Consider the following 23,440-nt stretch of genomic DNA (forward strand, 5'->3'; position numbering starts at 1 on the left):
CCTGATATTCGATAAAAATGCCCAAAATACTCATTGGAGAAGAGACAGCCTCTTCAGCAAATTGTGTTTTGAAAACTGGATATATATCTGCAGAAGGATGAAAATAGATTCTTCTCTCTCGCCATGCACAAGAATTAAGTCCAAAAGGATTAAAGACCTCAACATCAGACCTGAAACTCTGAAACTGCTAGAGGAAAAAGTAGGGGAAACCCTTCAACATACTGGTCCTGGCAAAGACTTTCTGAATACAACCCCAATTGCTCAGGCAATAAAACCACAGATTAATCACTGGGACCTCATGAAATTACAAAGATTTTGCACTGCAAAGGACACAGTGAAAAAAGCAAACAGGCAACCTACAGAATGGGAAAAAATCTTCGCCAGCTATATATCTGATAGAGGATTAATATCTAGGATATACAAAGAACTCAAAAAGTTAAATAATAAGGAATCAAACAAGCCAATCTAAAAATGGGCTTTGGAGCTAAATAGAGCATTCTCAAAGGAAGAAATACGAATGGCCTATAAGCATCTAAAAAAATTTTCGCCAGCTATATATCTGATATAGGATTAATATCTAGGATATACAAAGAACTCAAAAAGTTAAATATTAAGGAATCAAACAAGCCAATCAAAAAATGGGCTATGGAGCTAAATAGGGCATTCTCAAAGGAAGAAATACGAATGGCATATAAGCATCTAAACAATTGTTCTAAGTCACTAGTCATCAGGGAAATGCAGATTAAAACTACATTGAGATTCCATCTCACTCCTGTCAGATTGGCCACCATCATGAAAACAAATTATCATAAATGTTGGCAGGGATATGGAAAAATAGGAACCCTTCTACACTGTTGGTGGGAATGCAATATGGTCCGGCCAGTGTGGAAATCAGTGTGCAGGTTCCTAAAACAGCTAAAGATTGATCTACCATATGACCCAGCTATAACACTCCTAGGCATATATCCTAAGGACTCATCTCATTTCCTTAGAAGTACGTGCTCAACCATTTTTATTGCTGCTCAAATTATAATAGCTGGGAAATGGAACCAGCCTAGATGTCCCTCAACTGATGAGTGGATAATGAAGATGTGGCACATTTTACAATGGAGTTATACTCAGCTGTAAAGAAAAATGAAGTTATGAAATTTGCAGAAAAATGGATGGACCTGGAAAGGATTATACTAAGTGAGGTAACCCAGGCCCAGAAAGCCAAGCACCACATGTTCTCTCTCATATGTGGATCCTAGGTACAGATGATTGGGCTTCTGCGTGAGAAGGAAAATACTTGGTAGCAGAGGCCAGTAAGTTAAAAAGGAGACATAAAGGGAAGAGAAAGGAAGGGAGGAGGATACTTAATAGGTTGGTACTGTATATATGTAAGTAGAATGATTGAGATGGGGAGGTAATATGATGGAGAATGGAATTTCAAAAGGGAAAGTGTCGGAGGAGGGAGGAGGGAGGGAATTACCATGGCATATTTTTTATAAACATGGAAAATGTTAAAAAAAAATAAAAAATAATCTTGGGGGCTTGAGATATGGTTAGTGGTTAAGTGCTTGCCTGTGAAGCCTAAGGACCCCGGTTCAAGGCTTGTTTTCCCAGGACCCACGTTAGCCAGATGCACAAAGGGGCACACACATCTAGAGGTCTTTTGCAGTAGCTGGAAGCCCTGGTGTGACCCTTCTTCTCTCTCTCTCTATCTGTCTTTCTGTCTGTGCCTGTCACTCTCAAATAAATAAATAAATAAATAATGAATAAAAAATATTTTTTAAAAAACCTCTTATTTATTTGCAAGCAGAGATAGAGTGAAAAAACACACAAGGAGAAGGGGTGCAGCAGGGTCTCCAGACAGTGCAAATGAACTCTAGATGCATGTGCTATTTTAGGTATCTGGCTTTACATGGGTACTGGGAAAATTAAACTGGGTTGTTATGCTTTGCAGGCAAGTGTCTTAACCACTGAGCAAGCTCTCCAGCCTAACATTTCTCTGAATTTTTAATGCGTTTGTGGATACAACCTCCCCTCTTAGGACTGCTTTGACTGTATGAATTCCACAGTGAATGCTAGACTATGGTGAATTTTTTCTTGGTTTTTAAAAAGTTTTAATTTCCTTCCTGATTACTATAATCTTCACTATTCATTTAAAAGTATATTGTTCGGTCTCTCAGTGTTTGTGTGGTATTTGAAGTTTCTATTCCTGTTGATTTCTAGTTTTATTACACTCTGGTCTGATAGGATACAAGGAATATTCTCAGTTTTTTTTTTTTTTTATAATTTGTTACAATTTGCTTTTTGGTAGATGGCATGGTAAATTTTTTAGAACTTGCCATGAACTTCCAGGAATATCTATTCACTAGCTCATGGATGGAATGTTCTGTAAACATCTATTAGATCCAGCTAGTATGCTATATAATTTTTCTTTGAAGTATTTTTTTCTGATTCTTATTCTGAAAGGCTTATCTAAATATGTGAGTGGAATATTAGAAATTCCAACCAATATTGTTTCAGGGATTATGTGACCTTTCATATCTCCTGGAGTTTCTGTTTTATGATAATGAGAACTCTGATATATGGCATATAAATGTAGTTGCCCTCTTTTCCTTTCCTGAAAACCTGTGATTAGAAGTCTACTTTACTAGATATATGAATGGGTATATCCACTTGTTAGCAGTTATGTCTGCTTAGAAGGTAGATTTCCATACTTTTTCAGTCCAGAACTTTTATCATAAAGGCATATTAAACTTGTCAAATGGTCCTTGAGCCTTGGAATGGATGTGTTGGATATCCCTTTAGGGATACCTTGAACAACACATTCTATTTTCTAATAATAATATTCAGTGACCATTTAAAGATTTGTGTAAAACTCCCATGATAAAGTATAAGTACCACTCTGAAGTAAATGGAATGTGCAGTCTTTACAATAAAATACATTGCAAAAATCTTATTATTAAATACTTATCACTATGAATTGGAAGTTATAATTCTTATGTTTAGGTTACACTAAATCAACCTTTAGAGCTTTGCTTTTTTGTGCAATTTATTTATTTATTTATTTATTTATTTTGATGAGGTTAAGTTTTATTGGTTAAAAAGGAAAGAAAAAAAAAAAAGAAGAAAATCTCATGCAGCAGGTCTGCACCCCAGAGGTTGGGATCTCAGGATGCAGCCCCGAACTGTTTGGAGTGTCAGCTTATATTCACATGATGTTTATAGTAAAAACAGGATGGGAGTTAAACCACAACGTTACATACTGTTAAACAAGAAGTCACAAGTTTACATAGGTCACATAGGCAGAACTGAGGCAAGAAATATTCTATGCTATGTAATCACAAAGATATTTAGAAAAAAAGCATTACATAAAGGTAATGATACACTACACAGTGGGATCATCTTATTCCTTTGGTAACAGTAAACACCTGCATTACACAGAGGGATCATCTCATTCCTTTCACATTCCATTTTCCATTCTCCCCCTCTGATATGACACTAAGTCAAATACTTGACTCATGAAGAACAGTGTCTAGGGTGTTTTCATCTAAGCAGGTGCATTGCATCAGCAATACCATGAGTTTAACATAATGTATTATATTCTTTATATATCCACTTAGACCATTAATAATGCAGGGTCCTATGGTTAGGCCTAAGAGCAGTAGTATCAGGGGGCCAGCAATAGAAGAGACCAGGGAGGTTAGCCATGGAGACCAACTAAACATAGACTGAAACGAGTTATTAGTGGCTTGTCTCTGAAGTTCTCTTTCTTTGAGATTTTGTCTAACTAAAGCCAGTGTATTTAGGCTTATTGCTGACTAATTGGCATAAAAGCAACAAGTTTTACCTAAAACCATACATAGGCCCCCTTTGTTTCATAAAAAGTAAGTGTAATCAGCCGGGCATGGTGGCGCACGCCTTTAATTCCAGCACTCGGGAGGCAGAGGTAGGAGGATTGCCATGAGTTCAAGGCCACCCTGAGATGACAGTTAATTCCAGGTCAGCCTGGACCAGAGTGAGACCCTACCTCGAAAAACCAAAAAAAAAAAAAAAAAAAGTAAGTGTAATCCTCTTCTATTTTGTTCCCTCCACTTCCACAGCCATTGGAGTGGTTAGGATGACTTGGTGGGGGCCCTTCCAACATCCCAATATAGTGTCTCTTGATCTGAACTCTGTCTCCAGGCTGAAAGGGATTGGGAAAAACATGCTGTGTCTGAAAACAGCCTCCATTGCTGGAACAATGGACTCCTGTACTATTTGTAAGACTTGGATAGAAAGAAGCCTTTCATTAGTAAAGTCAGTTATCTGTTCAAGACCCATCTGGGGCAGGATGGGTGGGGGCTAATAATCTTAAATAATTTTAAATGGAGTAATTCCTTTTACATAAGAGGTACACCTGTCCCTTAACAGGGCAAAGGGAAGGAGTCCCATCCATCCTTCACTGGTCTGTAGGGCTAATTTAGTTAAAGTCTCCTTCAAGGTCCAATTCATCCTTTCTACCCGTCCTGAACTTTGGGGATAATAGACACAATATAATTTCCAATTAATCTCCAACATTTTGGTCAATTCCCTAGGTTTTTTTTTTTTTTTTGACACAAAGGCAGGCACAGTATCTGATATTATCCTCAGGCACAACCCATAGCAGGGAATTATCTTCTCTAACAATTTCTTAGTCACTATTTGGCAGCCTCAGACTTGATCTGGAAAGCTCCCACCTATCCTAAGAAGGTATCAATATAAGCAAAGTAAATATTTATATCCATACTTATCTGGCTTGACCTCTGTGAAATCAACTTCCCAATATATCCCTGGCTCCATTCCCCTCTCTCTCACCTCCACTGGTGGTACCTTACCAGAGGACGCATTTGCCTGTTGGCCTGACAGTGGGTGGTGCTGTCTTTGATGATTGCGTCCATACCTGGGAAGAAAACTCTTTCCTTATTAGCTTGGCTAGCTTGTTGTTTCCTAAGTGAGTTCCTTCATGTAGTTGCTTAGCCAGTCTCTGCCCTAGGGATTGGGGACGTAACTTTTGGCCATTCTCCAGTTGATACCATCTTTGTGGGGTCTCTTCCTTTATCAGATGAGAGGTGAGCTGTAGGTCCTGTTCTGTGTATGTTGATCACTCAGGATGAGTAGGTACCTGGAGGGTGACCAGACAATCTGGCAGATGCTGAGAGGCAGTACTCTTTGCTTTTAGGTCTGCCTGTCTGTTCCCTTTTGCTTCTGTGCTTTACCCTTTCTGATGAGGCAGACAATGGATTATAGCTACTTTAGCAGGTGCCCAAATGGCAGCCATTAAGTCCAGAAGTTTTTTTTTAATGCCTTTACCTTTGTCTGTTAATAGCCCTCGCTCCCAGTAGATGGCCCCATGTACATGTGCTGTGGGAAGGGCATAATGGCTGTCTGGGAAGATATTTACGGTCTTGTCTTTTCCCAATACCAGAGTTTTGGTCAGTGCTATCATTTCAGCCTTCTGAGCTGATGTACCCCAATGTAGGGCCTCAGCCCACAGGGTTATTTCCAAAGTTGCCACAGCCACCCTTGCATACCTGATTCCAACCACAACAAAGCTGCTGCCACCAGAATACATAATTTTATTTATTTATTATTTGAGATATAAAAGAGGGATACAGAGAGAGAGAGAGAGAGAGTGAGCATGGGTACACTAGGGCCTCCTATCAATACAAGCAAGCTCCTCATACATGAGCCACATTGTGCATCTGACTTTAAATGGTACAGTGGTTTGATTCAGGTGTCCAGCATAAACTTCTGTGTTCTGAATGTTAGGTTTTTAGCTGGTGGCATTTTCAGAATTAGATCCTCCTTGTGGTGATGTATTGCTGGGGGTGGGCTTATGGGTGTTATAACCAGCTTCCCCTTGTCAGTATTTGGCATGCTATCCTTGTTGCTGCTGCCCACCTGATGTTGGCTAAGAGGTAATGTCCACCCTCTGCTCATGCCATCATTTCCCCCTCTCATCATGGACATCATCCCCTCAAGTCTCTAAGCAAAAATAAACCCTTTGATCTCACAAGCTACTCTTGGTTGGATGTCTTCTGCCAGCAATGAAAACTTGCCTGCAACACATGGGTACTGGGGAGTGAAACCCAGGCAACCAAGCTTTGCAACAAAGCACCCTTAGCATCTGGGCCATTCCTCCACACCTGAATGTTGCTTTTTAAATGCATTTTTCTGTGATGATGAAAATATTTGTATAGAATACACTATCCCCAGTAAGGTTATCCTAGCCATGTCTAGCTAATGAACACCTAGAATGTGTGCAATGTAACAAAAGACTTGAATTTTATGGTATAATTAATTTAACTTAAATAGCCACTCATGAGAAGGGACTACTGGACTAAACACTGCCATATAACACTATATAATATTTAAATATAGATTAGAATTTTGCTTATAAATGTGCTGATGAAATAAATTATAATATTTCAATTATAAGTGAATTAGAGCAAGCAAAAAAAACATTGAATAAAATCTTTATGTATTTAAGGATATATGTTTAATTAGTTTAGTTGTAACAGAGCTTACTACTATCAATGCCATAGTTTTGTTTACTCCTTTATTTTGAAAAGATCTTATGCATTAGTTCATTAGGTTAAATTATTTTCAATTATTTTTTATGTTGTTATGGAAATACCTATACATAAAGATAGTATTTTAAAACAAAATGTTTCCCCTAGATTTTTCATGGTGTATACAATTTTGTCTTCAACTCTGTAAAACCTTATTAATGAATTAATGGGCTGGAGAGACAGAACAGTAGTTAATGTGCTTGGCTGCAGAGCCTAAAACTCTGGGTTTGATTCCCCTGTACCTGCTTAAACCAGATGCACAAAGTGACACATGCATCTGGAGTTTATTTGCAGTGGATAGAGGCCCTAGTGCACCCATACTTTCTCTCTCTCTCTTTCTGTGCTTCTCTGTATCCTTCTGCCTGCAAATAAACAAACAAATAAATAAATAATTTACTTAAAATCTTATTAATTGGCATTAAATAAATTAAGTCACATAATTCTGATTTCCCAACATACCAATGAATAATACATAGGGTATAATTCTGCTGCTCTTAACAAAATTTCTTCATGTTAATGCCAAGGTGAATTTATATATCAGGGCAACGCATACATTAGATGACAAGGAAAAAGTAAACTGAACTTGAATGTTTGTGCTGGGCTGGTATATATGCAGAAGCCTAATTTGTGAACACTGAAGCTTTCCAAAATAGCTACTATTTAGTTCTCAAGATGATTTATCATCAGCTACAAGAGCCACTCACAAAAGTCTAAGCCACTAGATGCAATGTCTCTTAGAAACTGCATTGGATTCATTAAGCCAGGATTCATTTTCACCTGGGCAACCAAGAAGAGCATAGTATTTTAACAGGAAAGTATTCAAAGAAAAGATGTTATCATAAATAAACTCCGACTTCTAGAAGTTTTTATGAGAGAAACATACTTAAAAGTATAGCTCTATAAGCATTCTTCCCTGTTTGAAAATAATAAGAAAGAAGAGTGAAGCATGGTGCCTCCTTTATTAATTAATTTTATTTTAAAAAGTATTTTGCTTATTTATGAGAGAGAGAGAGAGAATGGGTATGCCAGGGCCTGCAGCTGCTACAAACAAACTCCAGATGCATATTCCACCTTGTGTATCTGGTTTATGTGGGTCCTGAGCAATCTATCCTGGCTATGGCTATGCAGGCAAGTGCCTTAACAGCAAAGCCATCTCTCCACCCCTAATTATTTTTCTGATAGGGGTTACCAAAATACCTGACAGAACAATGTAAATGAAGGAATTCTTTGGGTCATAGTTTCAGAAGGTTCAGTTCATGGTCATTTGGTTCCATGAGCTGGATGGAATATGATAGTGGTTGGACTGTGTGGCAAAGGATGTTGCTGTCTTCGTTGTCATCAGGAAGCATTTATACTGATTCCTGAAGTCAGTTGTTTGATTTTGTGAAGTAGAACCAAATAAATTACACATATGTAGAAAACACTTATAGAGCAATTACAGTCAGAGACCACACAGTGACATACTTACTCTAGTTTAGGCACCTCTTGATAAAGTTTTCAGAACCTCTAAGGATAGTAATGTCAGGTGGGAACCAAGCTTACAACATATGAGCCCTTTGGGAGACACTTCAAATCTAAACTGTCACTCCAACTAACAAATGCCACTCAATGGTGAATATCATAGAGAACTAAAATTCTTTTTCTAAAATGGAAAGAGAGTCTGAATATATTTTCATCTAAAATGAATTAAAGTGCTGGTAACAAGAATAGGCATGCACACACTTTCATCCTTTTGTTTATTCAGAAAGTTATATATGCAGTGATGGTGTCCTGAGTGGAAGATGGTTGGAGGCTAGGTATGGAATATTAAAGAAAAGAGACAGATATTTACTTTTATATAACCTATTCTTTACTTGGAACAAAGTCATTAAGGAAAGCAAAATAAAACAAACATAACAAATTATAAGTTATGGAATGTTTTCTTTTCTTTTCTTTTTTTTGGTTTTTTGAGGTAGGGTCTCACTCTGGTCCAGGCTGACCTGGAATTAACTCTATAGTCTCAAGGTGGCCTCGAACTCATGGCGATCCTCCTACCTCTGCCTCCCGAGTTAAAGGCGTGCGCCACCACGCCCGGCTGGAATGTTTTCTTAAAAGAATACATTTCTATAATTAGCTTACTTAGTTATGCCATATTCATGTAAAAATCATGGCAATATTTTGTGTTTCATAAATATGTACAATTATGGTTTGCTGACACATATGTTTTAAACAAATGAAATATGCAACTAGAGAGAATATGAGCAAGAATATAGATAAAAATTGGAGACTCAGAAAACACCATTTGAGAAAGTGACAGGTATACTGACATTTGAAAATGAAAAATGTTATGTTGGACAACAGTGAAATAGAATATTCCGGAAAAATGATAACAATTCAAAAGTACTCTCTGCATATTTTATATTATACAATATTAAGACATGTTTAAGCAATATAACTCAGTGGTTTTGCCAAGAATTTCCAGCTTTGTTCTACAAAACATTCATAATAATTTTCCACAGGACTATCAGAAATCTTTCAGTACTCAGGTTTCTTATTATAATATTTTGGTTCCATCATTTTTTAAATCCTCTCCACTGTCCTCGTCTTTGATTAAAAGAATGTTTTCCTAGCATCAAACCTTACAATTTTATAGAATTTTATAGACTTAATATTCTAATTAATAAAACTGATTTGTAGCATGGGATCCATTTAATAGAATCATTTTAACTTCATCTGATGAATTGGACAAAGAAAATAATCATTCTAGGCTGGAGGACAGTAAATCTTTGTGAGGCATTATCATTTTTTTGTTAAAGTTTTTTTTATCGATGAAAGTTCCTTAAAAGTTATTTTTCTGCTATCAGGATAGGAAAGTCCACAGTTTGATGTAGCATGAAGAGTTGACACCTTGGCCTTGCACAACACTTTGTTAATCACGTTTCTTCAAATGCATTTTCTTTTGTTGCTAGATGGCAGATTTGTAGGAGAGTGGCATCCAGAAATCACTATGATTACAGTAGTATTGCATACAATTGTTGAAGAACATTCTCTTTTCAAGGATTTCAAAATACTTTTCTAATGGTAAAGTGCCTTCACAATATTCTGCTGTTGACTTTCTTCATCAATATATATTTTTGGTTATCTACTAAATGCTGAACACTTCTGGGTGCAATGGGGTGTTTACAAAATAATAGGCAAGGTTTCTGAAGTCAGTTGTTTGATTTAATGGAGAACCAAAGAAAAATATGCATTTGTAGAAAACATTTATAGAGAAATTAAAGTTGATCCAATTAAATTCTTTAGTATTTAGACTATTTTAAAAAGGCCAGAGATTAAAGTGAATAGCTAGAAGTATTGACATTGGGAATATTTTTATGAGAGGGAGAGGGAAAAAACTGGCATGTTAGTGTCTTCAGCCACTGCAATTGAACTCCATACACCTGCACCAACTTGTGTACATGCATAACCTTGCACATATGTCATCTTGTGTGTCTGGCTTACGTGGGAGCCTGGGCGCCAAGCATGGGTCCTTAGGCTTTGCATATAAGCTCCTTAACTTCTGTGCAATCTCTCCAACCCTGGGAATTCTTGTTTTAATGAGTGAGGTAGATGATATGGTACTACAGAGTACAGATGACATTTTGGGCAGGTTACATAGCAAATTTAGTGAAATAGAGGACAAAGTATATGTGGGATGTCCTACTTTTGTCAAGTACAACAAAAATCTGGATATTCAAATAGAATAAGATCCCCTTTCATTAAAGTGACAGGTCTCAGACAACAGAAGCCATGGGTGTAATGACATGAGGATGAAGAGAACATTTCAGGTATTATTTAGTGGTAACCATGGCAAATGGCAAAGGACAGTTTTGAAATCAAAAGGAAACTTGAAGATTATTCAGTCCACTTTCATCTTCCATAAATTGTGTTTGTGAGTGTGAAATAATACCAATTTACATACTGTTGCATTAATTAAGAGGTATTTCTAAAATAGGAAAGTAAGAAATTGAAATACACAAAGTAAAGTCTACAGGTTCACTGATTGTGTTAACAGTGTCTGTCTTTTGTCTCATCCTCTACTGTATAGATCACTTGATAGATAGTTAAGAACATTTGTCTGAAGTAAAAATCATTCCAACAAAAAATCTTGAGATAAATGGTGTTTTCCAATTACTATGGTATATTTACATACTGTTCATATGCCTATTAACTTGAATAATTCCCACTACAGATCCTATGGCATATAATATTTTATTACATTTTCACAACCATTACTTAAATATTAAATTCTCCATTCAAAGGTCAGATGTACCTTCAAACATAAGTAAGTCATGTACATTAATAAAAGAGAAAACCTACTGTAGAAAGATAAAATGTACGTATATGGTGATGGTTAATCTATAAATATGTTCATTTTATTAAATGTAAATCAAGCCTTACAGTACTCATGTCTGATATTGGCTGATGATATCAGAATTTGGAGGGCAATTCCAAAGAGGTTACAAGTGCTTATGTTCCACAATGATGAATTGATCAGAAACCCACAGTTGCATCAGAAACAAGGGAAGTTTATTAAGAGATAGTGCACTTCCAAGGATGTAAAAGTAGGATAGAGCAAAGTAAGTTTAGGTCAAAAGTTATCATTGCACAAAAGATTGGTCATTTATGTATTTACCGTAGGATCATTTACATAGCACAGGCCATTTTTGGTGTGTGCTTTGTTACAAATGTTTCTAAATTTAACTTCATTATTTTCAGGCCTCATTATACCTAAAATCTCCACTCAAATGTGTGTTTTGTATTACAATGTGCCACAGGCCAACTTTAGACAGTCTAGAGTCCCTCTTCACCTGTACTATAGGCAGGTTTTATAGGGTTTGGGAGAGAGAAGTCCTGGATTTCTCTTTGCTAATTTACTTTTGTTCATCTGATCATCTGAAAGGCTTTACACAAGCTATCCAGATCTCACACTTTGGCCTATCCAACTGCATATTTTCTTCTATATTCCTATTTCCTGAATCTTGGAATAAAGCATAACTTGCTTTCTGTCAATAAAATTCAGTGTAAGTTATGCTTTTAAAATGTGACGATAGGTTACAAAGGCATTATGGCTTCCCCCTGCCTACCTTAAATATGTGTTCTAGGTGAAATTAACAATTAAGAAATCCCACCACTCAATCCCCAGAATTGTAAGAATAATGTGTGTAGAGAGATGCGGGGCTCCTCCCCGGTCAGGTAGTGCCAAGGGAAGGACCAGGCCTGTTGGTTCCTCCCTAGGGGTTGAGGAGGATGATGAATGTCGGATGACCCAGAAACCTCTCCTGGCCCCAGTATAAAAAAACACACTGAGTTGGGAGTCTTTTCAATGCAGGAACTTGCAGAAACAACTCACTTTATTACTCTGAGCAGTTGCCTATATCATGTTGGGGATGAGGGCAGGGATTTTAGGATGAGGGAAGAGGTAAAGGCCAATAGTAAACTTTAACTATTAAAACAGTAATTACAATTGCCACGCAGAGGTAGCAGGCCAGAAGCCATTAGGCATCTTGCTGAGTCATAGCTGGCCAGAGACGGTCGCCAAACTTTAGCTAGGCTCAGGAAGGTCCACTAGGCCTCACGCCTGGGCCTTTTAGGGCCCAACATCTCCCCCTTTTGTTTTTGTAAGAGCATTAGTTACCGTGGCCCATCTTAGGTTGTCCCCCTCTGGGGATCTTACCCGTCATTGGATACCAGGTGTTTAGCTTGCTGAGAAGCCACTCCATGGCCTGCCTTAGGTTGTCCCCCTCTGGGGAATCTTACCCGTCATTGGTCACATGAAGGGCAGGGGACAGGGTATTGGGTCATCTGAGGAACTTAATTCCTGAGTTGCCAGCCTGTGATATCTCGACCTGATGAAGTTTTATTGCCTCTAGCCGCTGGTGAATAAATTGTGTAATTTTGTTAATCACACAAGGCCCAACAGTGAAGATAAGGAGAAGGGGAAGGAGGGGGAAGGGTCCAGGTAGAGGGAGGAGGTAGGGTAAGAAGTCATGTAAGCCTGTCTGCAGCAGGTTGTCCTGGGGGTCCCATCGCCTCCTCTCCAAGTCCTCCTGGAGCCTCTTAATCTTGTCCTGGACGATTCCCAATTTATTGGCGTAAAAGTGTCATTTTTCCTATAAAACCAAACATACACCTCCCTTTTTGGATGTTAGTAGGTCTATTCCTCTCCTGTTTTGTAGGACTACCTCAGTCAGGGAATGTAGCTTCCAGGAATGATATCTACATCTGGGATTAAGGTGGCTAGGGCACAAAGGCCTGTCCAATTGGTGGGCAGAAAGTCTTAGGCCATCTCACCTCCACAAACATAAACCATTCCAGAAGGCGGGCAGCGTTGAGAACTGGGCTCAGTTGTGTTAAAATTACAAAAGGAAGGATGAATGTATACCACATCTATATGGGAATGATTAGGGGAAGGCAGGGCCCAAATGCCCAGAAGAAACATTGGGAAAAGCTGGGCGGGGGTGGGGAAGGTGGCTGAGCAGTTTTAAGGTCATATGAGCAACTGTACTGCAAGCAGCCGGAGAGGCCCAGATCGGAGGCAAAGCCAGCAATCCTCTGCAAGGGAGGGAGTTATTTAGTTTAGCAGGGTGAAGGACCATTTTAGGAACAGTCCTCAGGGGTGGGACACTCCCTAGAAGTGATTATCAGTGTCCCCTTGTTGGGACAAATATTTTAGGTCTCTCAATGGTACCCAAATGGGTCTTTTTCTTTTTACAAAGTTTTTCCATGGACAAAAATTTTATGAGCTTCACACAAGTTTTTACCAAAAACCTCCTCTCTGTTACAGAGTTTTTGTATTTTAATTACTTCTCAGTACAAAAGACTATTAAGGCCAGCCAAATGGCTTCAGACACTGAATATACATAATCTTGCTTACATGTAAGTGCTAATGTCTTGTTGCCAGAATGGCTTCCTGACACTGAATATACATAATCTTGTTTACTGTAGGTGCTATAGTTTTGCTAAAGTGTTGCTGCTGAAAGCCCAGAGCTATGGATACAAGTCCAGCCAAAATGGCTCCCGACAATTCCCCCTTTTTTATTTATTATTTTTTATGAACCAGGCCTCAGTGCAGAAAGACTGTCTGTCTTAGGTTGTTTTCTATGATATTTAGGCCTTACTCGTCATTGGTACATGAATTCCACCATTCATGCCCTATCTTAGGTTGACCTAACTCAAGAGAATCTTACCTGTCTTTGACTACCAGCCTCTGCAGGGGCTTTAAGATAATGTCTCAGGAAGCCTGGGTTAGGTCCATAGCTGTATCCCATGTATTTCTATATGTATATCCATAAAGGATCTTAAAAGGCATTTAACCTGAATGGGCAGCAGACACAGAATGAGCAAAAGACAAACATCTGTAGCAGTAAAGCTTCCTATCCAAGAAGTGAGAGAACTCCATCCAGGCAAGGCAGACTTAAAAGTAGATATTAAGTCATCAGCAGCTTTAGCTGTATCAAAAATAAGCTGATTATTTTGTAAAGACAAAATCTCTGAATATAACTGAATCAGGTCTAAGGAAATATTATCGTTGTGCCAAATATCTCTTAATATATTTTCCCAATGCTGTTAGCTGTTATTATATTTTTTGGAAGTAACACAAATCCATTGAAAATCTACATGACACTCCAAATGAGTTTTAACTTTTAACCCTAGTATATAGAACATTTAACAGGTATCTATGTATGTATCTATGGTAAGGATCAAGCTCAAGATCTTAAAGGGAGGTACAGTTTGAATTTTCTCAGGAAGTACTTTAAAGCTGTGAGTATGAAGGATAGTTACACTTTAAAAATATAAGGCTAAAGCCAAAAGCCACAGCACACTTTAGGAACTCCTGTTAGGCACACTTTGTATATCTTTAGCAATCTGAAACCCACCATCACACTTTAAGATAATTGAATATATTGGGGGCCATTTATTTAAATTATCACAATCTGCCCCTGGAGCCCAATAGATTTATAACCATCACACATTATAAATTGTTAGAAAAAATTAAAATATTTAGGGTAAATAAGGCCCTTTTTAGTTGGTCATGTGGGGGTAAGGATTCCCCCTTTTGTTTTTGTAATTGAGACTTCAGAGTTTGATTATATCTTTTAACAATAGCTTGGCCCCAGGGGTTGTATGGGATGCCTGTGGAATGTGAGATTTTCCAGGTCTGGAGAAAATCTGCAAAGGTCTTGCTTATGAAGTAGGGGCCATTATCTGTTTTAATTTGATCAGGCAGCCCAAGAGTGGTGAAACATTGAAGCATATAACTAATGGCATGTTTAGATTTTTTTTTCTGGCATGTGCCAATGCCCAGTAGGTGTGGGAAAAGGTCAGTGAGCCCAGTCACCACAAGAGGGTGGACTTCTCCCCTGTCCCCACCTGGGTCAGTCCAAGGAGGCCACGTGGCTGTCTCCCAGAAGGTGGATTGCCCGTGATTTCCCAGTAGGGGAGGGTCGGGCACAAGCTGCCAGGAGGGGGGACATCAATTTAAATTACCAAATTCTGCCCCTGGCTCCCAATAGATTTATAACTATCATATATTATAAATTGTCCATAGTTTAATTTTAAAGGTCCCCACAGTCTTGACCAATTTAAGATATTAAGATCTGTAAAATTAAACACGTTAAACACTTTTAACATATAAAGGCACAGAGTAAACATTTTTAACTGGTATAAGGAAGAGCAAGGAGAGACTAAAACAACGTAAACTGAACCATCATAGCCTAAAATTAGTCTAAGTGTCTGTAATTTTAATTTGCTTGAGGTTTTTTTTAGCTTAAAATCTTAAATCTCAGCCAGGCATGGTGGTGTACGCCTTTAATCCCAGCACTCGGGAGGCAGAGGTAGGAGGATTACCATGCGTTTTAGGCCACCCTGAGGCTCCATAGGGAATTCCAGGTCAGCCTGGGCTAGAGTGAAATCCTACCTCAAAACACCAAAACAAAGAAAAAAACAAATCTTAAATTTTTTAATCTAATATTTCTAGCTAAGCATATCAATCTATTACAAATTTAACCTTGATTAAACTCTTTTTGGGCCTGGGAAGCAGGATGAAGCCAGCCCATATGCCATTAGCCCAGTTCCAATGAAGTCCCCTGTAGTCTTTCTTTCCTCTTAGAAAGCTTATAAGCTAAGCCTCGAAGTTTAATGCTGTCTGTACTTAGTATTTTTAAACTTTCATCTGAATAGTTTATAAAATTTGGCTTACCACTCCAGAAGACACCTTCAGTTGTAGGCACCAAGTCCATGCCTATTTCTTTAAAACAAAGGTTGTAAAAGATTAACATCCTCATGGTCAGGTTTATCTCAGCTCACTAGACAGCTTTAGGTTTGCTGAGATAAACTTCTAGACCAGGTACAGTTATGGAGGAAGGAATATTTACTGAAGCTTACAGATCCAGGAGAAAGTCCATAATGGCAGAAAAAGCTGGCCTGCCTTCACATGCCCAAGCAGAGAGAGAGAGAGAGAGAGAGAGAGAGAGAGAGAGACGCACAAGCCTTTAGAAATACAAAAGCTGCCGATGCAGCTTGCTAGGCCCCGTTCAGAAATACAAAAGCTAATGGTGAACCAAAGGTGAAGGGAAAGGGAAATGGAATGAAGAGATGTCGACAAGTAAGTACAGGTTATAGAAGCAAAGTTTAGCCCATTAAATATGAAGACTGCCTCATAACTAATGAGGGTACTCTCACCTGCACATGTACACCGATTACTTCCTCAACAACTGAATCTCACAGGGGCACTAGTCTGTCAGGTTCCCAGAGCCAAACGTTAGGCACCAGATGTGGGGGGCCTTCCTGGACAGGTAGTACTAAGGGAAGGACCAGGCCTGCTGCTTCCTCCCAAGGGTTTGAGGAGGAAGATGAGCGTATAACGACTCGGAAACCTCTCCTGGCCACCGGAGAAAAACCACACTGAGTTTGGAGTCTTTTCAAAGCAGGAACTCACAGAAAAAAATTACTTTATTGCTATGAGCAGTTGCCTATATCATGTTGGGGACGAAGGTAGGGATTTTAGGATGGTGGGGAGAGGTAAGGGCCAATAGTAAACTGTAACTATTGAAATGGTAATTACAATTGCCACGCCGAAGTGGCAGGCCAGAAGCCATTAGGTGACTTACTGAGTCCTAGCTGGCCAGAGACAGGCCGCCAAACTTTAGCTAGTCTCAGGAAGTTCCACTAGGCTTCATGCCTGGGCCTTTCAGAGCCCAACACTTTGGTATGTTACCAGTTGAGAGATCAGGCAACTTTGGCACCCCAAGCAGGCAGTAGATCAGGTGACTTTGGCAAGTGACAGCCAAAGCCCAGGCTTCTTGACAACTGCCTCAAGCTGCCCCAGATTTCCATTGTGTTGAGCACAGGCTGATTCACCCACCTAAGTGCCCATACACTGGGATGGGCAGACCACAAAGCAAAAGAAATAACATGAAAAATCAAATGCAAGAAAATCCAGTTAGATCACCCAGTCCTACAATGAACACCTCTAATCAAAACATCCAGACTCATTAGGATCAGAACACCAAAATGAAGCTATGAGCAATGCAACCATGACCAAGCTACTGGCAGAACTTGTAGAAAAGCAACAAAGGACCAATAATCATGTGGATGCTGCTATCATTAAATTAGAATTAATAGATAAGAAAATGGAAGGAGTTAAATGAGAGTTAAGATATTTGAGGGAGAGTGAAAAAAAATAAGACCTCAAAAATAAGCTGACCATGCTAAATGAAGACATGAAGAAATGCAAGAATGAATTCCAGGAATCATCAAGAAAATCAGAAAATGATGTGAAAAGGGAGCTTGACAGAGGGATGGAAATTATACATAGAAAAGTAGTAGAAAATGCAAACATAATTGAACAAGTCCAAAACTCTCTAGAAGCTCTCAAGAATAGATCCAGCCATGTGGAAAATAGAAACTCTGATCTGGAAGAAAAGATGGAAGAAACAGTTTGAGAGTTCAGAAAATTCAGTAAGTTCAAAAGTTTCTGTAAACAGAACATGAGGGAATTGTGGGATACACCTAAACGTCCTAATATCAGGATCATTGGAATACCAGAAGGAGAAGAAATTCAGGCCAAAGGCATGGAGAACTTATTTAACAAAATAATTGAAGAAAACTTCCTCAGTCTCTTAAAAGAAAGGCCCATCATTATTTTATAATCATGGAAAATGTTAATAAAAATTTAAAAAAAAAAAAAAGAAAGGCCCATCAAGATACAAGAAGCCAACAGAATTCAAAACACACTGGACCAAAGGAGAAACTCTCCAAGACATATTGTCATTAAGACTCTAAACATTGACACCAAAGAGAAAATCCTAAAAGCAGCTAGGGAAAAACAACACACCACTTTCAAAGGTAACCATCAGAATTACTTCAGACTTCTCAATAGAAACCCTGAAAGCTAGAAGGATCTGGAATGAAACACTGCAAAGACTAAGAACCTATGGCTTCCAACCCCAACTACTCTACCCAGCAAAAGTATCCCTCATAATAGATGGTGAAAGAAAAACTTTCCATGACAAATCTCAGCTTTACAATTATATGAACACAAAACCAAAATTACAGAGAGTATTTCAGGAAATTCTCCACAGAGAAGAAACAAATAATCAATCTCAAATGTCCACAAGAAGCAGATCATAATAGCCAAACTGAGAGTAGGCACAAAAAACTTCAAATTCCATGAAAACACCAACACAAATCTACCATCACAATATGGCAGGGATCAAATTAGATCTCACAGTCATTACCCTAAATATTAATGGCCTTAATTCACCCATCAAGAGACACAAGCTAACAGGATGGGTAAAAAAATTAGACCCCTCAATCTGTTGCCTTCAAGAAACCCACCTCACCACTAAAGACAGATACCTCCTCAGGGTGAAAGGGTGGAAAACAATACTCCAAGCAAATGGGAATAAGAAACAAGCAGGTGTTGCTATACTAATATTGGATAAAATAGACTTCAAACCAAAAATAATCAAAAAAGACAAATTATACCACTTCCTACTATCAATGGAATGATTCATCAAGAGGATATCACAAACATAGTTTTTTATGCACTAAACACAGGGGTACCACAATTCATAAAACAAAACATACTTGACAATATAACAGAAATAACCACCAACACCATCATAGCTGGGGACTTCAATACACCATTATCAGTAATAGACAGATCATCCAAACAGAAACTCAACAGGGAAGTAAGAGAGCTCAACAAAACCATAGATCACTGAGACCTAACGGACATCTACACAACTTTCCATCCCAAATCCACATTCTTCTCAGCAGCCCACAGAGCATTCTCTAAAATAGACCATATACTGGGTCACAAATACTGCCTCCATATATTTAGGAAGATTGACATAATTTCCTGCATAATATCAGATCACAATGCTATATTGCTAGAAATCAACAACAAAAGACCCACCAAGAATCCCAACAGCAACTGGAAACTGAACAGCACACTTTTAAACAATAAATGGATAGTGGATGAAACAAAAAATGAAATTGCAAAATTCCTGGAACTGAATGACAATGAGAACACATCATACCAAAACTTATGGGACAAAATGAAGGCAGTCCTCAGGGGAAAATTCATAGCACTCAATGCCTTCATGAAAAAGACAGAGAGATCCCAAATCAATAACCTAACCATCCACTTAAAGGCACTGGAAAACAAGAAATATCCAACAAAACTAGCTCCAGATGGAAAGAAATAATTAAAATCAGAGCAGAATTAAATGAATTGGATAGCAATAAAACAATTAAGACAATTGACAAAACAAAGAGCTGATCCTTTGAAAAAAATAAACAAGATTGACAAACCCCTGGCCAATTTTATTAAGCAAAAAAAAAAGAGAAGCTTCAAATGAACACAATGAAAAAGGAGAGATCACAATAGACATAATTGAAATTGGGAGAATCATCCAGACTTATTTCAAAAACCTCTACCCCACAAAACTGGATAATGTGGAGGAGATAGATAAATTCCTGGACACATACCATCTATCAAAGCTAGACTCAGAGTAGATTAATCTCCTCAATGAACCCATCATACTCATAGAGATTGAAAAAGTAATAAAAAACCTCCCCCAAAGAAGAGACCAGGACCAGATGGCTTCTCAGGCGAATTCTATCAAACCTTCATGGAAGAACTCAAACCAATCTTCCTAAAACTGCACCACAGAATTGGAGAACAGGTAAAGCTACCCAACTCTATTTATGAAGCTAGTATCACCCTAATTCTAAAACCAGGCAGAGATGCCACATAAAAAGAAAATTACTGGCCTATTGCCCTGATGAACTTAGATGCAAAGATCCTGAGCAAAACCCTCGCAAACCAAATCCAACAACACATCAAAAGCATTATCCACCTTGACCAAGTGGGATTCATCCCAGGAACACAAGGGTGGTTCAACATACGAAAATCTGTCAATGTAATACACCACATAAACAAGGTTAAACATGAGAACCACATGAGCATTTTGATAGATGCACAAAAGGCCTTTGACAAGATACAACATCACTTCATTATCAAAACATTGGAGAGAGCCCTCGCAGCCAGCGATGGAAGCAATACCCCCTGCCCCCGTAACAGAGGCGGTGGCGAGGGCTGTGGCCGCTCGGTGTCTTCCTCCTGCCCGCAGCGGCTCTGAGCAGCGTGGCGGAGGTGGACCCAACGGAACTCAGCCGCTCGCTCCCCGCTGGAGGCTGGGACTCCAACCCGCACTTTCTAGCCATCATAGCAACTTCGTCTGAAGAAGTTTTGCTGATTGTAAAGAAGGTACGTCAGAAGAAGCAGGATGGAGCTCTGTACCTCATGGCAGAAAGAATTGCTTGGGCACCTGAAGGCAAAGATAGATTTACAATCAGCCATATGTATGCAGATATTAAATGCCAGAAAATCAGTCCAGAAGGAAAAGCTAAAATTCAACTTCAGCTGGTCCTGCATGCAGGGGACACAACTAACTTTCATTTTTCCAATGAAAGCACAGCAGGAAAAGAAAGAGATGTGGTGAAGGACCTTCTACAGCAGCTACTGCCCAAATTCAAGAGGAAAGCAAATAAAGAGCTGGAAGAGAAAAACAGAATGCTCGAAGAAGACCCTGTTTTGTTCCAGCTTTATAATGACCTAGTTGTAAGTCAAGTTATCAGTGCTGAGGAATTCTGGGCCAGTCGTTTAAACGTGAATGCAACAGATAGTTCTTCTACGTCCAATCTCAAGCAGGATGTTGGCATCTCTGCAGCTTTTCTGGCTGATGTCCGGCCCCAAACAGATGGCTGTAATGGTTTGAGATATAATCTAACTTCTGATATCATTGAGTCCATATTTAGGACCTATCCAGCAGTAAAAATGAAATATGCAGAAAATGTTCCCCATAACATGACAGAAAAGGAATTCTGGACACGTTTTTTCCAGTCCCATTATTTTCATAGAGACCGGCTAAATACAGGGTCAAAGGATCTCTTTGCAGAATGTGCCAAGATAGTTGAAAAAGGATTAAAAACAATGGTTTCATTAGGAGTGAAAAATCCACTGCTAGATTTGACAGCTTTGGAAGATAAACCATTAGATGAGGGCTATGGCATTTCCCCTGGGCCATCAACTTCCAGTTCTAAATCCATAAAGGAGAATAGTAATGCTGCCATCATCAAGATGTTTAACCACCACAGTGCCATGGTCCTGGCAGCAGGTCTCAGGAAACAACAAGCACAAAATGAACAAAATGGTGAGCCCAGCGGCATGGACGGAAATTCCGGAGATGCAGACAGCTTTCAGCCACCAGTCAAAAGGGCAAAGTTACAAGAGTCCATTGAATATGAACACTTGGGAAAAAATAACTCCATAAAAACAATTGCACTTAACCTCAAAAAGTCAGATAGGTATTACCATGGTCCTACCCCAATCCAGTCATTACAGTATGCAACGAGTCAGGACATTATTAATTCTTTCCAAAGTATTAGACAAGAAATGGAGGCTTATACACCCAAGTTAACTCAGGTTCTTTCAAGCAGTGCTGCTAGTGGTACCATTGCGGCACTGTCCCCTGGAGGAACACTTATGCAGGGAGGGACACAGCAAGCCATAAACCAGATGGTGCCAAATGATAGTCTGAACTGAAACACTTGTATGTGGCTGTTGGAGAACTGTGGCATTTCTGGTCCTGCTTTCCTGTTAATACACCATTCCTAGAAGAAAAGGTAGTGAAAATGAAGAGTAATTTGGAATGGTTCCAGGTTACAAAGCTCTGTCCATTCCAAGAAAAAATTGGGAGGCAATATTTAAGCACAAATTTGGTGAGTCACATAGAAGAGATGCTCCAGACAGCCTACAACAAGCTCCACACATGGCAGTCACGGCACCTGATGAAGAAGACGTGAGGTGTCCCTGGTGCTCACAGGTTTTGTGAGATTGAGAAAACTATGACCTGCAGTGACTCTGAAACTGGCCTGACAGACATGCAGATGCTCACAAAAAAAGAAACATCTGCAGCATGCCCACTCCCAGAGCTGACGCTATTGTACTTGCACATTAGGGACTGAAAGGAAGACAGATAGAGGGAGAAAGAGGGAATGGGCTCGCCAGGGCTTCCAGCCTCTGCAAACGAACTCCAGACGCGTGTGCCCCCTTGTGCATCTGGCTAACGTGGGACCTGGGGAAGCGAGCCTCGAACCGGGGTCCTTAGGCTTCACAGGCAAGTGCTTAACCGCTAAGCCATCTCTCCAGCCCTGTAAAACAAATTTAAATAAACAAAATTTAGTAACATGATAAATTGGAAGGTCTAGAAGAAACTCATAAGTTTATGGGCATATATGAGCAACTGTAAACTATGAGGATATAAACAGCATGAAAAGACCTATATGAAGCAACTGGACTGAAGCAGTAGCTGTTTTCAAAATAAAATCCAGACCCAGATAGGTTTATTGCTGAATTCTACAAGACCTTTAAAGTAAATCAATACTCCTTAATGTATTACATAAAATATAAATTGAAGACTAAACTAATTTTACAAAGCCTGTATTACACAAGTAGTACACCAGATTTATTTACACAACAAAAATCAAAACCTGTAGGCCAATCTCCCTAATGAACCTGGTTGCAACCATTATGCACTGCTGGTTAGAATGAATACTAGTCTATTCTCTATGAAAATCAGTATGGAGTTTCACCAAAATAACCCTAAAAATAGAACTACTACTGTTCAGTATATTCCCAGCAGACTCTGTATTAACCTATCATAAGTTTCATAAGATATATGAACATCTATATTTGTTTCAACACTATTTGTACTAGTCAAGTTGTGGAATCAGTTAGATATCTGCCAAACAGATGCAATTATTTAAAATTTAATTATATAAGCAATAATATAAAATATAGCAGAAATGATTCAGCTATAAAGAATAATGAAATGATGTCATTTTCAGGAAAACTTATACACTAGAGATTTTAATATTATGTAAAATAAGTTAGACTCAGAAAGGTATATATTACATTTTATTTTATTTGTAGATGTGTGGATCCTAGATTTTATATAGTATATAAGATTATATATACATAGATAAATATCCACATAGACACATAGGATGTGATCATAGAAGCAAGAATATCTAGGGGCATAAATTGGAACAATGAGAGTAGGGAGAATGGGTATGATGGGGATGACGAGGTTTAAAGTACATTGTATAGTTGTAGGACAATGTCTTTATGAAACTCATTGCTACATTACATATAGTAAATATATGCAAATAAAATTATATTTATTTATTTATTTGAGAGAGAGTAAGGAGAGATAGAGAGGGAATGGGCATGCCAGGGTCTCTAGCCACTAGCAAACAAACTCCAG

The 23,440-nt window shown here is 38.7% G+C and overlaps 1 protein-coding gene across 1 annotated transcript in view; it reads left to right on the forward strand.

Moving 5' to 3' along the window:
* LOC101596939 (general transcription factor IIH subunit 1-like) overlaps window positions 1-22,143 on the forward strand; it is a 120,741-nt gene extending 98,598 nt beyond the window's left edge. The window contains 2 exon segments of the mRNA XM_045139848.1: window positions 20,194-21,703; window positions 21,706-22,143. Of these exon segments, the coding sequence (XP_044995783.1) occupies window positions 20,194-21,703; window positions 21,706-21,977 (1,782 nt within the window). The 3' untranslated portion in view covers window positions 21,978-22,143.
* Window positions 22,144-23,440: the final 1,297 nt, after the last annotated feature.

The sequence above is a fragment of the Jaculus jaculus genome, chromosome X, assembly GCF_020740685.1.
Source record: "Jaculus jaculus isolate mJacJac1 chromosome X, mJacJac1.mat.Y.cur, whole genome shotgun sequence".
Taxonomy (NCBI): domain Eukaryota; kingdom Metazoa; phylum Chordata; class Mammalia; order Rodentia; family Dipodidae; genus Jaculus; species Jaculus jaculus.